We start from the raw sequence: 20,756 nt of genomic DNA on the forward strand, positions 1-20,756 counted from the left end.
TCATCATTTTAAAATTACACTGAGCAGCCCCCCACCAGCTCCCTCAGCCCTTCCTGCTGCTCCAGGCCCTTCCACAGCTCCATCCCTTCCCTGGACATGCTCCAGTCCCTCCAGGTCATTTCTAAGGGTCTGCAGTGAATGAGGAAAAATGGAGGAACATTTCTCCAGCACCTCTTTGTAGATCGAAGTTTGAAAACTAAAACTTTGATTTGCCTCTAACAAAAATTCCCGGAAAAGCTTTATTTTAGGAAATGTGGTGATCTGCAGGAGAGGAATTAAAAGAGCAGGACATGACCTCTGAACATGTACTGGAATCTGATCCCAAATCCTGGAGTCAATCCTGGATGCTCCAATGTCCCCCAAATACCCCAACTCCCTATCCCACTCCCACAGTCCTATAACCCCCTCAATGTGTTTTGTCAGCCCCCCTACAGAACCCTTACTCAAATCCTGGGGTCACTTCCTGACCTCCCCCCAGTAACCCCAGTGACCGCCAGACTCCCAGTTCCACTTCCATCATTCTGTGTCCCCCCTTTTGGTTCTTCCCAGTGCCTCCATTACCCCAACCCCTCCCCCAGTGCCTTGTACCCCTCCCAGTGACCCCATGTCCCCCAGGACCCTAACCCCAGGTTTAGGGACCCCAATGGGTCCCACTTGTCCCTGTCCCCTCCCCCCTTTATCCCAATCCCACTCTCAGTCTCATAACCTCCCTGGGGACCCCTAGACCCTGATCCAGTCCCACAGGCCCACCAAGAGTCCCCCAGTACCCCACTGCCACTCCCATGGTCCTGTGTCTCCCATCGCTGTCCCCGGATCACCCCAGGACTTCAGTCCCTGTGCTGTGACAACCCCAATGGCCTCCCAATGCCAATCCCTCAGTCCCATGTTCTTTCCAAGGGTGCCCAGTCCCTGATACCTAAATTGGCCAGAGTAAACTCCCTGAAGGAACTGGAGGTATCAGAAAGCCAGAATTCTTTCTCAGCTCAGACTCACAGCAGATCTCTCCTGAACCTGCACATCAGGGGGGACTTTGCCATTGGGTATTTATCCACCATAATTATAAATATTCATGGAATTGTGTCCCCTATCTAATACAGAAACCAGCACTTTTCCCGTAGATAATCTGCATGGCTCTGCCTCTTTTAGGAAATATTTTCTATTGTGCTGCAGAGTCATAAAAATGAGTTTTCTCAGTGTGGTTTTCACTGAGTCCCCCAATATCCCAGATTACCTTGCCTCAAATTTTCAATTTGGGCAGGCACTGCTCCTTCTGTCTTGCAGAACTTGTCAAAAACCTATCACTGGAGCTCCCTTTATCTCTTTCTCCCCAGGTTCCAGTCACCTTTGCCCTGCTATGTCCACACTTCTACATCCTTTTTTGCTTTTTGCCTATTCATCTTTAAACTGTACCCAGCACAATGAAGGGATCTAAAACATTCAATTCTCTCTCTTATTGCTCACCTCCCAGGTCCCCAATCCCACCATCCCATGTCCCCCCCAGGTTCCCCCCAGGTCCCATTCCCCAGTGCTCACTGAGTTGCAGTCACACTTCAGATACCAGTTGGGGTCTGCTATCAGGTGACATCTGCAGAGAATCAGCAATGGAACATCACGCCAGGATCAATATGATCAAGTGAAGTCAAATTTGTTACAAGAACACGCTGTATTTATGCTCTGTTCTACTGTTCACGCTCCTCAAGCTAATACGTGATTGGTTCAGCCTATCTGTGCATGTGTCTCAAGCCTTCAGCTGATTGGTTAGTCTTCTTTCTTCATGCCTCTCACTGTGGTTTATTGTCTTGCGTTCACACGCTCCACTGTGGTTTTTTGCTCTGTCTTCTTAGCGTGCCCCCCATCCTGGACTTGTTTTCCTCTTGAGTAGGCTCTTCCTGTTTCGAGGTATGGGGGACAATGTGAAATTCTACTCAGACCCCATAAAGGCTGGCTTGGGCACAGTGTCCATTTTCCTGCAACAATCCCTCAACAGAAATCCCTGTAGGCACCTTGAGCCTGAGGATGATCTCTTGGGGCAGTGCCTGGGTGACTGAGCTGAGCTGAGCTGCCCACAGAAGTGGCCGTAATACAATCCAGGGCACACCAGCTTGGGGATTGACAAATGCCTGTGGGAAACCGACTTGCACAAAAGCTGCACGAGACGTTACTTTGAATGGCAAACCCTCACCTCTAGGCATCACTGAAAGAGGAAACACTCCTGGGGATAACTGGCTAATGGATTTTCTGAGCTACCACGCCAAGATAGGCTCAGGTATCTCCTGGTGTTGGCGAATCCCATCTTGTAGGTCCAGAATTTCTCCTGCCACACCAACAAGGCAAGGGATTTCACCCAGGTACTCCTCCAAGAGATCATCCCCAGGCTCAAGGTGCCTACAGGGATGTCATCTGATAGGGGACCCCAATTGGTATCTGAGGTGTGGCAGCAACTTAGTGAGCATTGGGGAGGGGGGCCGGGTGGAACTGGGGGGACATGGGACCGTGCGATTGGGGTTGCAGAGGGTGAGCAATAAGAGAGAGAATAGAAAGTTTCAGATCCCTTAATGGTGCTGGATAGGGCTTAAAGAAGAACTAGCAAAAAACCAATAAAAGGATGTAAATGTGTGTACACAGAAGAGCAAAGGGGCTGGAACGTGTGGAGAAAGAGATAAAGGGAACTCCAGTGAGGGGTGTTTGGCAAATTCTGTAACACAGAACAAGCAGTGTCTGTCAAAAATGAAAGTTCAAGCTGAGGTCATCTGGCATACTGAGGCACGCACTGAAAACCACACTGAGAAAACTCATTTTTAGGACTCCTCAGTACCATAAAAGGATTTTGAGAAAGAGGTGGAGCCATGCAAATTATTGCAAGGAGAGGTGAAGTTTCTGTACCATTGGAGGGACATATTTTAATGAATATTTATGAATAGGATGGATAAATACCCCTTGGCAAAGTCCCCCCTGCAGTGCAGGACCAGGAGAGATCTGTTGTGAGTCCAAGCTGATAAAGAATTCTGGCTTTCTCATACTTGCAGTTCCATCAGGGAGTTCACTCCGGCTGATTTTGGTATCGGGGCTGGTGGGACTCCAGGGGGACTCTTGTGGGGGAGGCATGGGACTGAGGGATTTGCATTGTGGACATGGGGGGACAGTGGGGAGTCACAGGTCTGGGATTGGGGAAATGGGGGACTCTTGGGGAAAATGAGGGGGAATACGGGATGGTGAGAGTTGGACTGGGGTCATGGTGCGGGCTGGCAGACTCTTTGGGGGCAAGGGGTGATGCCTGGATTTGGGTTGAGGTTCTGGGGTACACGAAAGGAATTGCAGATTGGTAGTGGGCTTGTGGTCTGGCGCTGGGCTGAGGGGGACACTGAGAGGCGCAAAGAGTGACCCCAGGATTTGGGTCGGGATCCTCCTGGGGCTGAGGGGTCTTGTAGTCATGGGAGTAGGATTGGGCTTCTGGGGGCCTTGGTATTGTGGGATTGGGATCCCTGGGGCTGGGGCACATTGGGGAGGCAAAGGTAACCCCAGGATTTGGGATAAAGGACCCCAGACATGCCCAGGGGTCTGCTGGCCAGGAATGCCTCTCCTTCCCCTGGGCTGCCCCCACTCCCCTGCCCAGTCCCTCTCTGAGGAACCCTCCCTGTGTCTCCTCTGTGTCCTCTCTGTGTCCCCCAGTGTCCACACTGGTCCCTGTGGCCTCTCCTCTCAATGGCTCCCCTGGCTCAGACCCTGGCACTGCTGGCAATGGCCATGGCTTCTGTGGCCGATGAGATGAAGCCCCTGGACATGGCCCTGAACTCCTTCGATGACCAGTACCGGGGCTGTGGCCCTGACATGAAGGCTGCATTGCCGGCCCTCAACCACTCTGAGTTTGAGCAGAACAAGAAGTTTGCTGAGGTCTGGGTAAAGGCTGCAGCTGAGTGGCAGAGGCAGGGACCCCCTGAGTCCCCTCTGTCCCCAGACCAGATCATCGCCACCATGGCCTTCACAATGGATGGCCTCCACAGCGTGTTCAATGATGCCGTGCGCGTGGCCGGGCGTTCCCACCAGGAATACCGGGACAACTTCCACTTCAAAACGCTGCATTTCCTGCTGACGCAGGCCCTGGCAACAACGAGGGTCAGTCTTCAAGGGCAGTGTTATGACATGGTCCATCATGTGTGTGGGATCTGGTTCAAGGCACATCATGGTCGTATAGTCCGATTTGGTCACTTCATGCCAATATGGATGAGAGATGAGCCTGCACAGTGCTCTGGGAAGGAGACGGAGTTCCAGGTGCACACATGCGAGGGTGCGAGTGTCGGCATAAAAATCGGAGATTCCCCAATCCAGTTCATTCTGATCCCACCATTTGAGACCTTTGAGGTCATCAAAGTCACCCAGATAGGGGACAAGGCAAAAATCCAGCTCCGCTCCACCGGGACCTACAGCAAATACAACTGCGAGTGGCTGCAAGGTGATGGCACAGGGGGCAGCCTGGGGTGATGGGGACACTCACTGTGGCCATGGGGACACCATGATAAGGCACAGGGCACCAGGAAATTCACTGGGGATAGTGCAGGGACACCCACTGTGGTGGGGGAAGACAAGGACACCCCGTGCTGGGGACCCCAAATCTGGGGACACCCATTGTGGGGACAGGAATGCCCATGACAGGGCACAGGGATGGGGATTCCCACTTCTGGGAGGAAAAATGGACAGGGACACCCGTGTCATGGGACAACAGGGACAGGGAAAGAGATGGGGACCCTCTGTACCTACCCTGTCCCGTGCTGCCAAAGGCCATGCTGTGGGGATGGGCCCTGTGTGCTGCACATGGGTGGGTCACGGAAAGTCCCTGGCACTCCCAGAACCCCTGCCCCCCTCAAGGCACCTCTGACTCCTCCTGACCCCTGTCACTCCTAAGGCCACCATGACCCCCAACCTCCCTGGCCTTTGTACCCCCCATGCCCCCCCCAACACCCTCTCACCTGTCAACTCATGGCCCCCATCTCTCCTGTAACACCGAAGCCTCCATTATTGCCATCCCTTACCCCTTCACTCCCCTCATGGTCCCCCTGATGCTCATCTTTTTCCCTCAGATGGGAGTGTCCCCAGTGACCCCTTCCATGGTGGAGGACTCCTCCTGGCCACCACAGCCCTGACACTGGCCACTGGAATCCTCTGAGCCATGAGGCCACCGAGGTAACTGTGGTGACTGTGGCAACCAAGGTCACTGTTGTCACTGTGGCCACCATGATCATCAAGACCACCAGGACCCCCAGAGAAACAAGACCACCAGGGCTACCAAGGCCACCACTGCCACTAGGGACATCCTGGCAGCTATTGCCACCATGAGGTAACTGGGGCCACCACTGTCACTGTTGCCACTGCAGCCACCACAGCCTCTCTGGCCACTATGGTCACAATCACCACTAAGGCCACTTTGGCTGCCATGATCGCAAAAACTCCTTGAGCCACGAGGATACCACAGACACTGTGACCACTGTGGCCACCAAAGCCATTGTGCAAACAGTTCTATAAAATAATTCAGTCAAAACAATTCCATTAAATAAATCTGTAACAGCCAGCCAAAAGTGACAATTGTTAAGCAAGGCTCAATGTCAATCCCCACACCAACACTTGTGGGAACGTCTCTCTCCCAGCCTCGAGGAGGATCCTTGAGGAGCATCCCCTTCCCAAGAGAAGAACCTCCCACACATTTCATTCCAAGCAGGACTAGGGGAGAGGAATCTTTCTCAGAGGGGACTGGACATTCCCAGGGTAGGCTGATGGATGGCCAGGCCCATTTCTGGTGATTTACCCTCAGATATCAATTCAAAGTTGGTTTTAGCCCAATTCAGCACCAAAATCAGCACAAGATCTCTCTCAGTGCAGCCTCAAAAGCCACCAATGGGGCATTGTCCTTTGGGCACATTTCAGGCAAAGCATCCTGACATATCCTGCACTTCAGGAGGACCCTAATGGCTAGAAATTGTGAGATTCAAGAGGGCTAGAGCAGGTTTGGTGACTGGGGAGGAACAGTCCCCAGTGCCATCCCTGGCTGGGGGCACCTGTTGGAGCAGCTCTGGAGAAGGACCTGGGAGTGCTGGTGGGTGACCAGTGGAGCTGGCTCTCTGGTCTGGGACCATGAGGGATCCAGGGGGCATTGAGAAGACCAGAGCCAGGAAGTCCGGGAGTATCCAGGACCCTCTGCCCTTCCCAGGGAGGCACTTCAGGAGTGCTGTGTCCAGCTCTGCCCAGTGCCGTGTCCTGTTCTGGGCTGATCTGGACTCAATCCTGTGCTCAGGGATGACACTGCCTGAGCTGGGATGTTGGGCCAGGTGCCCACTCTGGGTCCTTCCAGCCTCAGCCATTCTGGGATTTGCAGATTCTGGCAGTTGTGGTTCAGGAATTGTCCACAGGAGGGCAGCAGTGAGCGCGGGAAATCAGCAGCACTGTGCAGTTCCGGGTGCCAACAGCAGGCGGCAGCACGAGCTGCTGGCCCTGCCGAGCGCCTGCCCCGCCCCATCCCGGCCCCGGGGGCTCTGCAATGGTTTGGGATGGAGCAACCTTTAAGCCCATCCAGTGCCAGCCCTTCCATGGGCAGGGACATCTTCGCCTGGGCCAGGCTGCTCCAGGGCCCGCCCAGCCTGGCCTTGAACCTTTCCGGGAGTGGGGCAGCCACTGCTTTGCTATACCTGGATAACATGATGATTTGCTCTCACAATTAAGGGATGAATATTGTTTGTATGTTAAGAGAAGTTCTGTCAATTTATGCTTATGTTATGGTGGTTTGTTTTTCAGACACCCTTTGTTCTCCCCATAGTCCTCTTTCCCCCTCTGTATTGTTCCCACCAGATGGCCCTGGATGTCAGGGTTGTCAGGGACATGTGGAGGGAGGGTGTGTACCTGTGCCCCTTGCATGGGGCCTAGGGAAAGAGCCAAGCCTGTTGCTGGGGAGGCGTGGCATGACAACACCTCACTTCCTAACAGACTTTGGGAAGGTCTCTACCAATGGAGAGCAAGGAAGAGTAAACTGGCAGACTTTGGATGGTGCTAGGGGTAGAGGAGGAATATTGTTGTATATGTATGACTACTTATGGATATGTATTTGGCTGATGCAACTCCAGGGGTATAAAAGGCAGAGCCACCATTTTGTGGATGAGACTCTGGCTGCAGCTAAGCACACCGCTTAGGATTCAAGTGGAACAATATTTTTGCTATCTATCTTTTGAGCAGAAAAATTCACCTTGCCAGAGGCTTACTTGCACAAAGGAGACAGAAGAGTCCTGTTATTTTATTCATGATCAAAGCAAACGGCCGTGGGGAATTCCCTCATGAGGTCTCTCAAATTGCTGGATGATGCAGCCTCCTTTTTTTTCCCCCTATTCCCCGCATATCTTCCACTCCCCTTCCCCATTGGCTGAGGTAGTTGGAAGGTGCAGACTTCCCAATCCACCTACTGCACATCCACCTTGCTACACACCCCACCTTTCTGTAACACAGACACATGACCATTAAAATGCACTTTAACTCCATCCTAGTGGGTAAATCAATATTCCTAAGCCTGTTAAGTCTTTGTTCTTCTTGAAATTCAGGAATTTGGCAGGACCTTGTCTGAGCAGCAGTCCATGTCAATGAAGAACATTTTCTGAAGATGATAGTTTCTCCTATCACTTCCTCCTCGACAAGTACCAGGCCTTGTCTACCACCAGATTCACACCATCTATTTGTCAAGAAACCTTCCTCTTATGCCTTTGTAGGTTGAATTAATTGGGATGCAGAAATAGGGTTTGGTCTGGTTTAAGTGCTGAATATGTGGGAATTCACAGCATTTGGGCAAGAATGCAAATAAATGAATCTCCAAAGAAGTAAAGGGCAGAATGAAATACTGGGGTCAGGGAGGGGGGGAGTAGGAAAGATTTTCTTTTTCTCTTCTCTTCCTCTTCTCTTTTCCCTTTTTTCCAACCAGGGAAATGGCAGTGGTGGCCTTTGTAGCCTTGGTTGCCTCTTTTCTCTGGCGGTCATGGTGGCTTTGATGATTGTGGAGACCACGGTGACCTTCATGACCTCGTGGCTCAGACAATCCTGGTGGCCACTGCCAGGGCTGTAGTGGCCAGGAGGAGCCCTCTGAGGTGAGAGGGAGCCCTGGGGATGCTCCCACCTGGGGGGAAAAAGAGGAGGATGAGTGGTCCATGGGGTTGAACAGGTTGAGGCGGGTCAGAGAGTAGTCAGGGACTACAGGGGTACAGGGGGGCTAGAAGGGGAGTTCAGGTGGGATGGAATACCATGGGGGTGGGGATCAGGGTGGTGAGGAGGGCCATGGGGAGTGTCCAGGGTTCAGAGGGGGCCATAACATGGGGTGAGTAAAGATGGGTGCCATGGGCATTGGGAGGGTTAGGGGTGACCAGTGGCCTGGGTACAGGAGGGAGATTGGTGGTCAAGGGGCCATGGGGGCTTTAGGGATAGTGGGGTTTCAGGGGAGCAGTGGGGTAATACAAGGAGCAAGGGGTTTCAGGGTGACCATGATGGTATTTGGGGCTGACAGGTGTTGGGGGACATAGGGGGTGCCATGAGGGGTGTCAGGGTGGGTGGGAGAGGTTCAGGGCAGGTCAGGATGGTCCCAGCCCAGCCACGACCAGCTCACAGGGCTGGTCCCCAGAGAGCTGGTCTGCAGAGGGGAGGGACAGAGACAGCAGAGGAGGGTTCCTATCTCTGTCCATTTCTCCGTCCCTGTACCTGACATTCCCTGGAAGGGGTGTCCGTGTCCCCTCCCTGCACCCTGTCATGTGTGTCTCTGTCCCTGTCCCCCATCACCTGTGGGTGTCATTTTCCCCTGTGCCTTTCTCATGGGTGTCCCCATACCCACAGTGGGTATCCCTGTCTTCCAGGTCTTCCCCATGATGTCACATCGCAGCCACTCACAGCTGTACCTGCTGAAGGTCCCAGTGGAGCGGAGCTGGATCAATGCCCTGTCTCCTTCCTGGGTGACACTGGTGACCTCAAAGGTCTCAAATGGGGGGATCAGCACCTCCTCCTCACTAGGACTGGAGGAGAATTCTCGGATATCCTCGCCAAAACACGTCTGCACCTGGAACATGGTGTCTGTCCCAAATTGCTGAGCAATCTGTTTATGCAGTGATGTTGACGTGAATTGACCAAACTGGATGGTGTCACCACACTGTGTCTCAAAATGGACACCACGCACCCCCTGGAACTCATGGTGACATCGAAGTCCCCAAGTGTCCCTCAGTGTCACCAGGGCCTGGGTCAGCAGGAAATGCAGTGTTTTGAAATGGAAGTTGTCCCGGTATTCTTGGTAGGAGCGCCCGGCCACATGCACGGCGGCATTGAACTCCTTGTGCACGTCCTTCATTGTGTAGGTCATGAGGGCAATGGCCTGGGCTGGGGACAGAGGGGTCACAGGGGGACCCCGCCTCCACCACTCGGCTGCGGCCTTCACCCAGGTCTGGGCAAACAGAGGGTTCTGTTGGAACTCAAAGTGGTTGAGGGCAGGCAACAACTGGGTCATGGTGTGTTGGCAGCCTGGGTACTGGTCATCAAAGGAGTTCCAGGCCATGTCCAGGGGGACAACTGAGAAGCCTGTGTTGGCCATGGTCATTGCCAGCAGTGCCAGGGTCCTAACCAGGGAGTCCAGAGAAGGGCGAGGCCACCAGGACTATTGTGAAACACTGGGGGACACTGGGAAACTGAGGGCACACTGTGGGACACGGGGAACGCTGAGGAACACAGCAAGACACCAATGGGACGCTGAGAGGATGCTGAGGGGACATGGGGGGACTGTGGGACACAGAGAAGATCTTTCCATCAGGGGCTGGGGAAGGAGAGTGGAGTCAGCCCGAGGAGAGGGAGGGCAGCCTTTGCCAAGAGACCTCTATGCACATCCTGATAGCATGATCTCAAATCGTGGGGTTACTCCTGGGTGACCCAGTGTCCTGCAGTCTCCTAGGGGCCCAAATCCTGCACCAGCATTCTTGGTGTAATGCCCCCAGTGTCCTTTCAGACCCTCCAGGACCCCAACCCAAATCTGGGGTCAGATGCTCCCAGTGTTGCTCTTGCCCCACATCCTTGCCGCAGTCCCAATCCCCCTCTGGTGTCCCCTTTGGAGTGGGTGGCAATGATACACCCCAGGACCCAAACCCAAATGCAGGGATAAGCCTCTGCCCCCTTCAGTGTCCCCCAGCTCTCCCAAGGCCCCAGTCACACTCCCAGAGCCTTCCTGCTGCCCCCCAGAGCTCAGATAACCCCAGTCCCATGTGCCCCAGTGTCCCTCAGGTTCCCCCAGAACAACAAACCCATGTCATATTCTCCTCCAGGGTTCCTCCCCATTCCTCCCAGGGCTGCAATCCCGATACCATGATGGCATCCAGATTGTCCCACCATAAGTTTTCCCAGGGGTTCCCCAAGCCCCTAATACCGAAATTGTTCGGAGTGAACTCCCTGACTGAACTGGAGGTAGCAGAAAGCCGGAGTTCTTGATCCACTTGGACTCACAGAAGATCTCTCCTGGTCCTGCACAATAAAGGACTTTGTATGACTTTGCCATACAGAGTCTATCTGTCTGAATTATACATATTCATTCAAATGGGCTCCTAAGCTAATACAAAACCAGCACATTTCCTATAAATAATTGGCATGGCTCTGCCTCGTCTAGGAAATAATTTTATTGTCCTGGAGGGTCAGAAAAATGGGGTTTTTGGGGGTCATTTTCACCGAGTGCTGCAATATCTCAGATGACCTTGCCTCAAACTTTTGCTTTGGGCAGGTGTAGCTCCTTCTGTGTTTCAGAATTTGTCAAAAACGCCACTGGAGTTCCCTTTACCTCTTTCTCCACTGTTTAGAGCCATGTTTAATGTGGTGTGTAAATACTTTTACATCCTTTTATCATTTTTTGCCAGTCAGACTTTAAGCTCTACCCAGCACCTTCAGTATGTGGGGGAAAGCCACACTATGAAAAGCCAAGTGTTGAAAAAGCAGTCTTGAAACTTGATTCAAATAAAGGGACAGAGTTTCCACAGCCATACCACCCATGGAGTTTCTCTCTCTGGGTTTCGGAGGATGCAGCCTCCTTTTATCTGAAACTCCTGGCCGCGTGTTGCCCTCTCCCTTTCCCCACTGGCTGAGGTACCAGAAAGGTACAGCATTCCCAAATCACCAACCCCATATCCCCCTTGAAGCTGTCATTTCGCCCCCAAAGTTCAGAAGTTCAGGCTGTCTGGGGTATGGAATAGACTGTGTGGGAACCCATTTCTCTTATTAGCCGAAAGTTCTGCAGTTCAAACTTTGTGGTCAAAGCACTGGGGTTCTGTGAAAAACTGCATGTCTGTGGAGCCATCAAGATCTATTTTGAAGACATTGACAACAATTTCTCCCAAAAAAGAACCAAATCCACCTCTTCATTTTTCACAACCCACCTTTCCTATAAAATCCATCCCTGTGATGGTGGTGATGTCCTGGCACAGGCTGCCCAGAGAAGCTCTGGCTGCCCCATTCCTGGCTGTGTCCAAGGCCAGGCTGGGCACTGCCTGGAGCAGCCCGGCCCAGGGGAAGATGTCCCTGCCCATGGCAGGGCTGGCACCAGACGGGCTTAAAGGTCGCTCCATCCCAAACCAATGCAGAGACCCCGGGGCCGGGATGGGGCGGGGCGGGCACTCAGCAGCGCCAGCAGCTCGTGCTGCCGCCTGCTGTTGGCAACCGGAACTGCAGCTGGGAGCGGCGCATGCACAGTGCTGCTGATTTCCCACGCTCTCTGCTGCCCTCAGGTGGACAATTCCTAAACCACAACTGCCAGAATCCCCAAATCCCAGAATGGGTGAGGCTGGAAGGACCCAGAGCGGGCACCTGGCCCAACCTCCCAGCTCAGGCAGTGTCATCCCTGAACACAGGATTGGGTCCAGAGCAGCCCAGAACAGAACATGGCACTGGGCAGAGCTGGGCACAGCACTCCTGATGTGCCTCACTGGGTAGGGCAGAGGGGCACGATCAATCCCTTATCTCCTGGCCTCACTTTTCCCAATATCCCCTGGACCTCTCCTGGCCCCAGGCCACACAGCCAGCTCCATCGGTCACCCACCAGCACCCTCACATCTTTCTCCAGAGCTGCTCCAGGGACTGTCCCTCCACAGGGACAGGACCTGCCCTTGCCCTCTTGAACCTCCCAATTTCCAGCCTTTAAGGTCCCCCTGAACTGCATGATGTGGCAGGATGCTCTGCCTGGAATGGGGCCAAGGGACAATGCCACATTTGTGGCCACCACGGCTTCATTGAGAGCGGTCTGCTGCTGATTTTGGTGCCGAATTGGGCTAAAACCAGCCCAAATCACCAACCCCAAATTGACAAGTGAGAGTGGATCATCATTGGTGGGCCTGGCAGTCCATCATCTGACCCTGGGAATGTCCAGTCCCCTCTCAGACAGAGGTTCCCTTTGGAATCCTGCTTGGAATGAAATGCGAGTGAGGTTCCTCCTTTAGGAAGTGGATGCTCCCCAGGGTTCTTCCTTGAGGTTGAGAAAAAGAAACATTGCCACAAGTGTTGGTGTGGGGAGTGACATCAAGCCCTGCTTAGGAATTGTCACTTTTTGCTGGCTTTGTCAGATTGATTTAATGAAATAGTTTTGATTTAAATTTTTAATACAATTGCATTGCAAAATGGTATTGGTAGCTATAGTGTCTGTGGTAGCCTTGTGGCGGAAGGATTCTAGGTGATCATGGTGGCCACAGTGCCCTTGGTGGTTATAGTGACCATGATGGCCAGAGTGGCTGTGGTGGCCTTGGTAGCCTTTGTGGCCTCATTTCTCTGGAGTTCCTGGTGGTCTTGGTGATCAGGGTGCCCACAGTGGCCACAGTGACCTTGGAGGACGTGGTGGTCTAGTGGCACAGAGGATCCCAGTGGCCACTGCCAGGGCTGTGGTGGCCAGGAGGAGTCCTCCGAGGTGGAAGGTGGCCCTGGGGACACTCCCATGTTCCACAAAGAGAGGAACATCAGGGGGATCATGTGGGGAGTGAGAGGGTTGGAGACAGCCATAATGGGGGATTAGGGGTGATAGGAGAGATGGGGGTCACGAGCTGACAGGGTATTTGGGGGGGGGCATTGGGGGTACAGGTCTGGCGGAGGTCAGGGGGGTCATAGTGGACTTAGGTGTGAGAGGGGTCGGGGGAGTCAGGGGGTGCCATGGCAGGTGACAGAGGGTGACAGGGGTTCAGGAAGGGATATGAGGGGTCTCAGCCCACCCATGTCCAGCACACAGGGCCCATCCCCACAGCACTGCCTTTGGTGGGGAGGGACCGGATCGGAATGGGGACATCCCTGTCTCTTTCCCTGTTGTCCCCTGGCAAGGGTGTCCCTGTCCCCTCTCAGATACGGAGGTCCCCACCCTGTGCCCTGTCATGGGCGTTCCTGTCCCTGTGCCCACAATGGTGTCCTGAGACTTGGTGTCCCCAGGATGGGCTCTCCCTGTCCCCAAACTCTCAATGAGTGTCCCTACCCCCTGTGCCCTGTCATGGGTGTCCCCTGTCCACAGTGGGTGCCCCCAGCACTGGGTGTCACTGTCCCCTCACCCCCACTGAGTGACCCCAGCGCTGGGTATCCCTGTCTTTGCCCGCAGCCATGGGTGTTCTTGTCCCACCCACACAGTGGGTGCCCATGTCCCTGTCTCCCATGCCCAGGGAGTGTCATTGTCCCTGTGCCTACCTATCCATGTCCCCACAGCCACAACGGGTGTCCCCATCCCTCCAGCCTGTGGTGTCACCTTGTAGCCACTTGCAGTTGTAGCTGCTGAAGGTCCCATTGGAGCAGAGCTGAATCCTCATCCTGTCTCCCATCTCGTTGACTTTGAAGACCTGGAAGGTCTCAAAGGGTGGGATCAGCACCTTCTTCGCATCAGGATACATGGACAATGGCTGGATTTCTGCACCGTGGCATGTGTGCACCTTGAACACTGTGGCATCCCCAAAGCCCCTGGTAGTTTCTTTCCTCTGTTACACCAACGTGAATTGACCAAACCAGACAATGTCACCAGACTCTGCCTTGAATTGGACACCATCCACCACCTTGTACATGTTGCGACACCCTGGTCCCTGAGTGTTCCACAGCATCACCAGGGCCTGGGTCAGCAGGAAATGCAGCGTTTTGAAGTGGAAGTTGTCCTAGTATTCCTGGCTGGAGCGCCCAGCCACACCCACAGCCGCATTGAACTCCTTGTCCATGCCCTTAATTGCATAGGCCCAGATGGCGGTAGCCTGGTCTGGGGACAGAAGGGACTCAGGGGGCCCCCGCTTCTGCCACTCTGCAGCCCTTGCCCAAACATCAGCAAACTCCTTGTTCTGCTCGAACTCGAAGCGGTTGAGGGCCAGAAATGCCCCGGTCATGGCAGGGACACAGCCCCGGTACTGGTCATCAGAGGAGTCTCGAGCCATGTCCAGGGGATCACATCGACAGCCGTGGTGGCCATGGCCATTGCCAGCAGTGCCAGGGTCTGAGACAGGAGGGCCATGGAGAAGAGAGGCCACAGCATCCAAGTGTGGACACTGGGAGACACAGAGGGGACACAGAAGAGATACAGAGAGGGTTCATCAGTGAGGAACTGGGCGGGGGAGCGGGGTCAGCCCAGGGGGAAGGGAGGCACTCCTGGCCAGCAGACCCCTGGGTGTGTCCCTGATCCCCAATCCCGTAGTTACTTATGCCTCCCCAACATCCCCTAGCTCCTCAGGGACCCCAATTGCACAGCACCATGTCCTCCTGGCCCCCCAGGAGCCCAATCCTACTCGAATCACTGCAAGTCCAATCAGCCCACATAGGACCCCAACCCAAATCCTGGGGGTCACTCCCTGAGTCCCCCATTGTCCCCCTTGGCCTGTCTCCAGACTCCACTCCCACTCCCAGTCCCCAATTTCTTCAGTGTCACCCCAGAACCTCAGCACAAATCCTGGCATCACCCCCTGCCCCTAAAGAGTCTCCCAGGCCCCCTATGACCCCAGTCCTACTCCCACCATCTCATGTCCCACATCACCTTCCCCCAGAGTGCCCCATGACCCCAGTCCCAGTCCTGTGACTCCCCCAGTGTCCCAACAGGACAGCAATCCCAATCCCAGTCCCACAGTCACATCTTCCCCCCCCCCCCCCGCCCCGGGTCCCCTGAAGTTCCCCCAGCCCCTGATACTGAAATCAGCCAGAGTGAAGTCTCTGATGGAACTGGAGGTATCAGAAATACAGAATTCCTTATCAGCTCAGACTCACAGCAGATCTCTCTTGGTCCTGTAGGTCAGGGGGGACTTTGCTACTTGTAATTTATTCAGCAAAATTATGAATATTCATTAAAATGGGCCTCCTAGACAATATAGAAAAGTCACTTCTCCTGCAAAAAAATTCCCATGACTGTGCCTCTTTCTGGAAATCCCCTTATTGTCCTGGAGACTTCCTAAACAGCGAACAGGAAGCCATTTCAAAGAAGGCCCCAATACCACACATAACCTCACCTTGAACTTTCAGTTTCGGGAGGCGCTGCTCGTTCTGTGTTACAGAACTTGTCAAAAACCGCACTAGAGTTCCTTTTCATCTCTTTTTCCACTGCTTAGAGAAATCGTCCTAAACAGGCAAAAGACCTGAAAATCTTAAAAGAGGTGGGCACAGAGGAGGAGGAATAGGGAGGTCATAGGCTCTATTTTTTGGGGGGGAAATACCATCTAGAGCCTGGGATAGCTTTAAAAGTGGGTTTCCAAGAATGAAGAAGAAGAATTGGAAATATTCCAAAAAGTTATAGTTTAAGCAAAAGCACTGTAAAAGTAGCAGGAACAAAATGAAAGAGTTTCACAGTTCCTGTCATTAAAAGATGTAGTAATTGAAGGAGAAACTAAAATTTAGATGGAGGATGTCTTATTAGTGCCTAGGGCAGATAACAACTTATTAAGAAAAAGTTTACAGAAAAATAATAGAGGCTATACCACAAGAAGAGAAAATGACAACTAGGGTTTAAAGATTTAAAATTAGGCCAAGAGAATAAAAAAAATTCAACAAGGAGGTTTGGGCTGGGAAGGAAATAGGGGATACAATTGAGGTTGTATTATCCATAAGGGTTACAATTGAGAGAGAAAATCGTCCCATATGTGTAAGTCAGTACCTCATATCTTTAGAAGGATGGGAAAATTTGAAGCTGGTACTAAAAAAAAAAACTTAGATGAGACATTAGAATTTTATATGTCTTCTCATAATACCCCTATTCTCCCAGTAAAGGAGTCCAATAGAAACTTTTTTTATTTTTTTTTTGGAGAAACCAAAGTTAAAATTAGAGAAGCTACTATATAACTTTTGAATTTTCTGGGGGAAAAAGGATTAAGGGCATCAAATGGAAATTGTAATTTGTAGAACCAGAGGTAAAATATCTTAGACACTTAATAAATAAAGGTAGCTGGAAATTCAACCATGAGAGAATTGCAGGAATTTTTTCCCTTCTCCCTCCCTCTTCAAAGAGGGAGATCAGAAAACTACTTTGATTATTGAAACATTGTGGACTATGGATTGAGGGCTACACACAAGCAGTAAAATATGTGTATGAAAAATTGACAGAGATGATATAAAATGGACCAAGGTAGATATTGTTAAATTAAAAGAGGTGAAGGTAAAACTAGCCTAAGTACCAGCTTTAAGCTTACCCTTGTTAGAAAAATTCTTTATCATTTATACATAAATACAGAAAATTGAGTAGCTCATGAAATTTTAATTCAGGAGTGAGGAAGAGTAAAAAAACAACTAGTAGCTTATATATCAAAGATGTTAGACCCAGTAAGCCACAGCTAACCAGTATGTATTTAAGCTATAACAGCTATTGCAATTCTAGTCAAAGAAAGTTGTCAGCTTACTTTTGGAAGTAAACTAGTTGTGTGTACACCTTGTACTGTCTGAGGTGTGTTGAATCAAAGAAAAGAGAAAAAGATAAGGAAAGAAAAAGAAAGTAAGAAGAGAAGAAAGAGAGAAGTTGAAGTAGGGGGGTGGTTAGCAGACTCTGGTATGTTGAAATGTGAAGACGTCTTGGTGCTAGAAGAGAGCAGAAGTGTGAATGTGTTTAGGTCTTTTTTTGCATGAAAGACAGGAAAGTATCTTAACACATGGTTGTTAGGAGCTGAACTGGGGTCCAGAAAGGGTTTAGTAGGACGGGCCCTCCTTGAAGAGAAAGAGGATAAGTTGACTAAAGAAGGAAAAAGAATGTCAGGAGCACCTGGGGATGCCAAGTTTGGGGTTGTCAAGGCTGGGAAGTGTCTGACCGCTCCCTATGAGCGGCAGGGTCTCAGGGGCTGCGGCAGGGACCGATCCATGGAGGTGACCCTCGGTGGTGCTGGCAGCAGAGGACACAAGTTTGAGGCCAGGAGCGGGCTGGCTCCGTGTCAGAGCTGCCGGGGGGGCTCCCAGACTGTCGGGGTCCCGAGCCCAGGATGGCAGCGTCAGCCCAGTAAGTGGGCCGAGAGAGAGAGAGGGAAAGAGAAAAAGAGAAGAAGAAAGAGGAAAGGAAAGAGAAAGAGACAGAAGAAGAGAGAGAGAAGGAAAGAGAAAGAGACAGAAGAAGAGGGGCAAAAGGGACCCAAGGCAGCCCCACGGTCCCCATGCCCGTGGCTGTTCTCCCCTACTCCTGCCCTTCAGGGAAGCGGCAGCAGCTGGGGAAGGGCAAAGAACAGCATTGACAGCAATACTGTGAAAAAAGGGGGGAGGGGGGCCAACACTAAAAAGATAAAATCAAAGCAGAAATTGCTGACTCTCCAAAGCTCACAAAGTGGTTTATTTTTGGTTTGCTGTTAAAAAGAAGAGACATTTGTTCTGAAGAGTAGGTCTGTAAGACTAAAGCAGTTAAATGGTGTCCAGAAAATAAAAAGCCATAGTTGTGATTCATCTCATGTTAAAATTGGCCTGGTCTTTCTTATTTAACTAACTGTAACTCACAGATAGCAGAATTTGCCTCTGCAGCTATTAGCACAGCTGGATATAAGATGAAGAGGCTGCTGTGGAGAAAGCTTTTAGCTAAACCCAGAAAGTTTGGAAGAAAAGTGAATGGTAAAAGTTAATGCAGTATTGTCTTTCCTTTATTACTATGCTATTAGGAAGTCCTTTCCAGGTACTACTGAAGCAACAATCAAAATCATGGAAAGAGGGTGGATTCATGTCAGCAGAATCAAAGGACTTGTGAAGGAACCTGAGGAATGAACTATCACATTTAAACCTGGTGATACTGAACTGACTTTCCAATGGGGACTGAGTGGTAATGGTTTAGGAAAACCCAAATGATCTAAGGAATGTACAAAGAATAACATCTAATTAAGAAATAAGGCAACGCTCATATCACTGTTTTCAAGCACTGCCTGAATAAAACATCTCCTTGTGGAGAGGAATATTTCAGATAGATGGATCAAGACTGCTTTTGCATTCTGACCTTAGCCTGTGAATTGTACAGGGAAGAAGGGAAATTACCGTTTCCATCAGTACCCCTATGCTGTAAAGTTTGATTCATCTCGATATTGGACATGCTAGCTGGGTTATAAGTAAATGCTTGAATTGTGAGAATAATTAGCATTGTAGTTCACAAAATTTATGCTCTTGTTGCAATAAGTGTTAAAGTAATAACTTAGTTTTGTGGATGGGAATTATTAGTGCCCGTTGAATGGGAGATATCTGAGGAATGGTGGGAGACCACAGTTAAAGACTGTCGAAAACAATTTGCCTGGAAATTAGTTAAGAGAAAGTGACAAGGAAATAGAGGGCAAGACCAGATTGGCCTCTGTATTTCACCACCGAGATCAAATACACCTGCTGTGGATTGCAACCTCACAGGCATGGGAGGTGGGAGTATAAGCCATACTGGACCTCTGCTATTCCTGTTTCTGTCCCTCATTTGTTGTCTTTTACATTTCGGGATACCAGCAAGATCATGTCACAAATGCTACAGAAATCATCACATGGAAAGAAACCAAAGTTCCTCTTTTATTACACACACCTATGTCAACAGCCTCTGTTATAACCCATCCAAATTAAGGACCTGTAGGCAAAATGGAGAAAATTATTGGATTACAAGAAATTTAGGAAGAAGTGGTAATAGATTTGGAATTGAATGTCTAAAAGGAGAGAGATGGATTTGTTTTATATTTAATCTTAAAAATACAGTTCAGGATTCGGTTAAAAAAATCCTAGTAAACAAAAAGGTAAAACCAGCACAGCAATTTAACTCTGTATTAACCCAAAATTATATGTTGAGTCATATTACAAGACTCCAAGCAGTTATAGAAATGATAACAAATAAAGCTGCCCAGGCATTAAAGTTAATATTAAGTCAGCAAAGCCAAACAAAAACTGTAGAGTATCAGAATAGGATGGCTTTGGACTATTTATTGGCTAAAGAAAGGGGTGTTTGTGGGAAGTTTAATATATCAGATTGTTGAAAATTGATGACCTCAGAAAAGTCATTCTAGAAAAAGAAAAAGAAATCAAAGGAAAAAAATACATATAATAACCCAGGTACCAGTCCAAAAATTAGAAAACAACGTTAAAGCCTAGCTGGTGGGGTAATGTATTACAAGAAATTAAGATTTTTCATTTTATGTGTTACAACTGTTTTTGATATTTCTTCCTTGTGTAATCTCCTGTTTTATTTTGCCAGCATAGTCCAGAAGATACAAGTAGACAAGAAATATTGCTTAAGCCAAATGATTTACAAAGAAAAAGGTTAGAAATTGTGAAAAATGCATATTTTATGATTGGCTTTTCACAAATATTAAAATGAATATTATATGTATTGTGTTCGAGAGTAATGCTGTATTAATTTTCTTAAGTAGTGGTTAAATACAGTTTTAGGTTATAACAAAATGTTAAAATAGAAACTATGCTATGTCAGATAATTTTTTTTTCTAAAGAAAGGACTCGCACTGAGATAGCAGTTACAGGACACCCAAATCTTTCAGAGAAAAAGAATTTATTGCTCCATTATCAGAAGAAATAAACTTCTTCCCTCCTTGCTCGGGCAGGATGCTGCGTTAGGATTAAGAGGAAGAGGCTGACACTGACCAGACAGAATCCTGTGTTTGAATGGAATTTATGCATCATGGATGAGGTGTCTGAATATGCAACAGGCTGTTCCTTTTAAGGGTTAATCCTCTGTTAATGTGGGTCCTTTTTCAGGCTTATTTTGCCCAGAAAAGGTACCTTAACTGTTAGTAACTCTTTGTTTCTATTGTCTCATATTGTCCTAATTCAAATTGTCCAAATTATTATTACTCTAATTGTATTACTATTTTTATAATAATTTTATTACTTTTAAAATTTTAAAAACAAGTGATTGGTGTTTTTCACATACTACAACCTGGGGGAGGACACCATCCGCCAGGCCTTCGCCCCCTTCGGGCCCATCAAGAGCATCGACATGTCCTGGGACTCCGTCACCATGAAGCACAAGGTGGGACGGGGTTAGGGTTCCCTGCCTGCAGCAAGGGGTGGAACCAGAGGAGATTTAGGGTCCTGTCGCAGCCAAACCCTTGTGGGATTTCCTGGGTCTGGCAAAGAGGAGGTGAACTGTCCTGGGAAGGGGTGGAATTCATTGGGGGCAGCGAGAGCTGGTGATGCTGATGCCCCATGATGAGGGGTTTTGGGGTCTTCTGCAAGGACATTTCTTTCAGCCATGTGTCCTAAACACAAAATGAGCAGCTTTGCAGAATTTTGGAAGGAATTCTTCCCTGTGAGGGTGGGCAGGCCCTGGCACAGGTTGCCCAGAAAAGCTGTGGCTGCCCCAT

The 20,756-nt window shown here is 50.2% G+C and overlaps 2 protein-coding genes across 2 annotated transcripts in view; one reads left to right on the forward strand and one right to left on the reverse strand.

The window, feature by feature from the left end:
• LOC141725493 (erythroblast NAD(P)(+)--arginine ADP-ribosyltransferase-like) overlaps window positions 1-20,756 on the forward strand; it is a 52,986-nt gene that overhangs the window by 15,860 nt on the left and 16,370 nt on the right. The window lies entirely within an intron of this gene.
• Window positions 7,436-9,592, reverse strand: LOC102068241 (NAD(P)(+)--arginine ADP-ribosyltransferase 2-like). The gene is made up of 3 exons (XM_026799229.2): window positions 8,842-9,592; window positions 8,141-8,214; window positions 7,436-7,471 (listed from the first exon to the last, which is right to left on the reverse strand). The coding sequence occupies exons 1-3, from the start codon at window positions 9,590-9,592 to the stop codon at window positions 7,436-7,438; spliced, it is 861 nt and encodes a 286-aa protein (XP_026655030.2).

Source organism: Zonotrichia albicollis, chromosome 1, assembly GCF_047830755.1.
Source record: "Zonotrichia albicollis isolate bZonAlb1 chromosome 1, bZonAlb1.hap1, whole genome shotgun sequence".
NCBI classification, from domain to species: domain Eukaryota; kingdom Metazoa; phylum Chordata; class Aves; order Passeriformes; family Passerellidae; genus Zonotrichia; species Zonotrichia albicollis.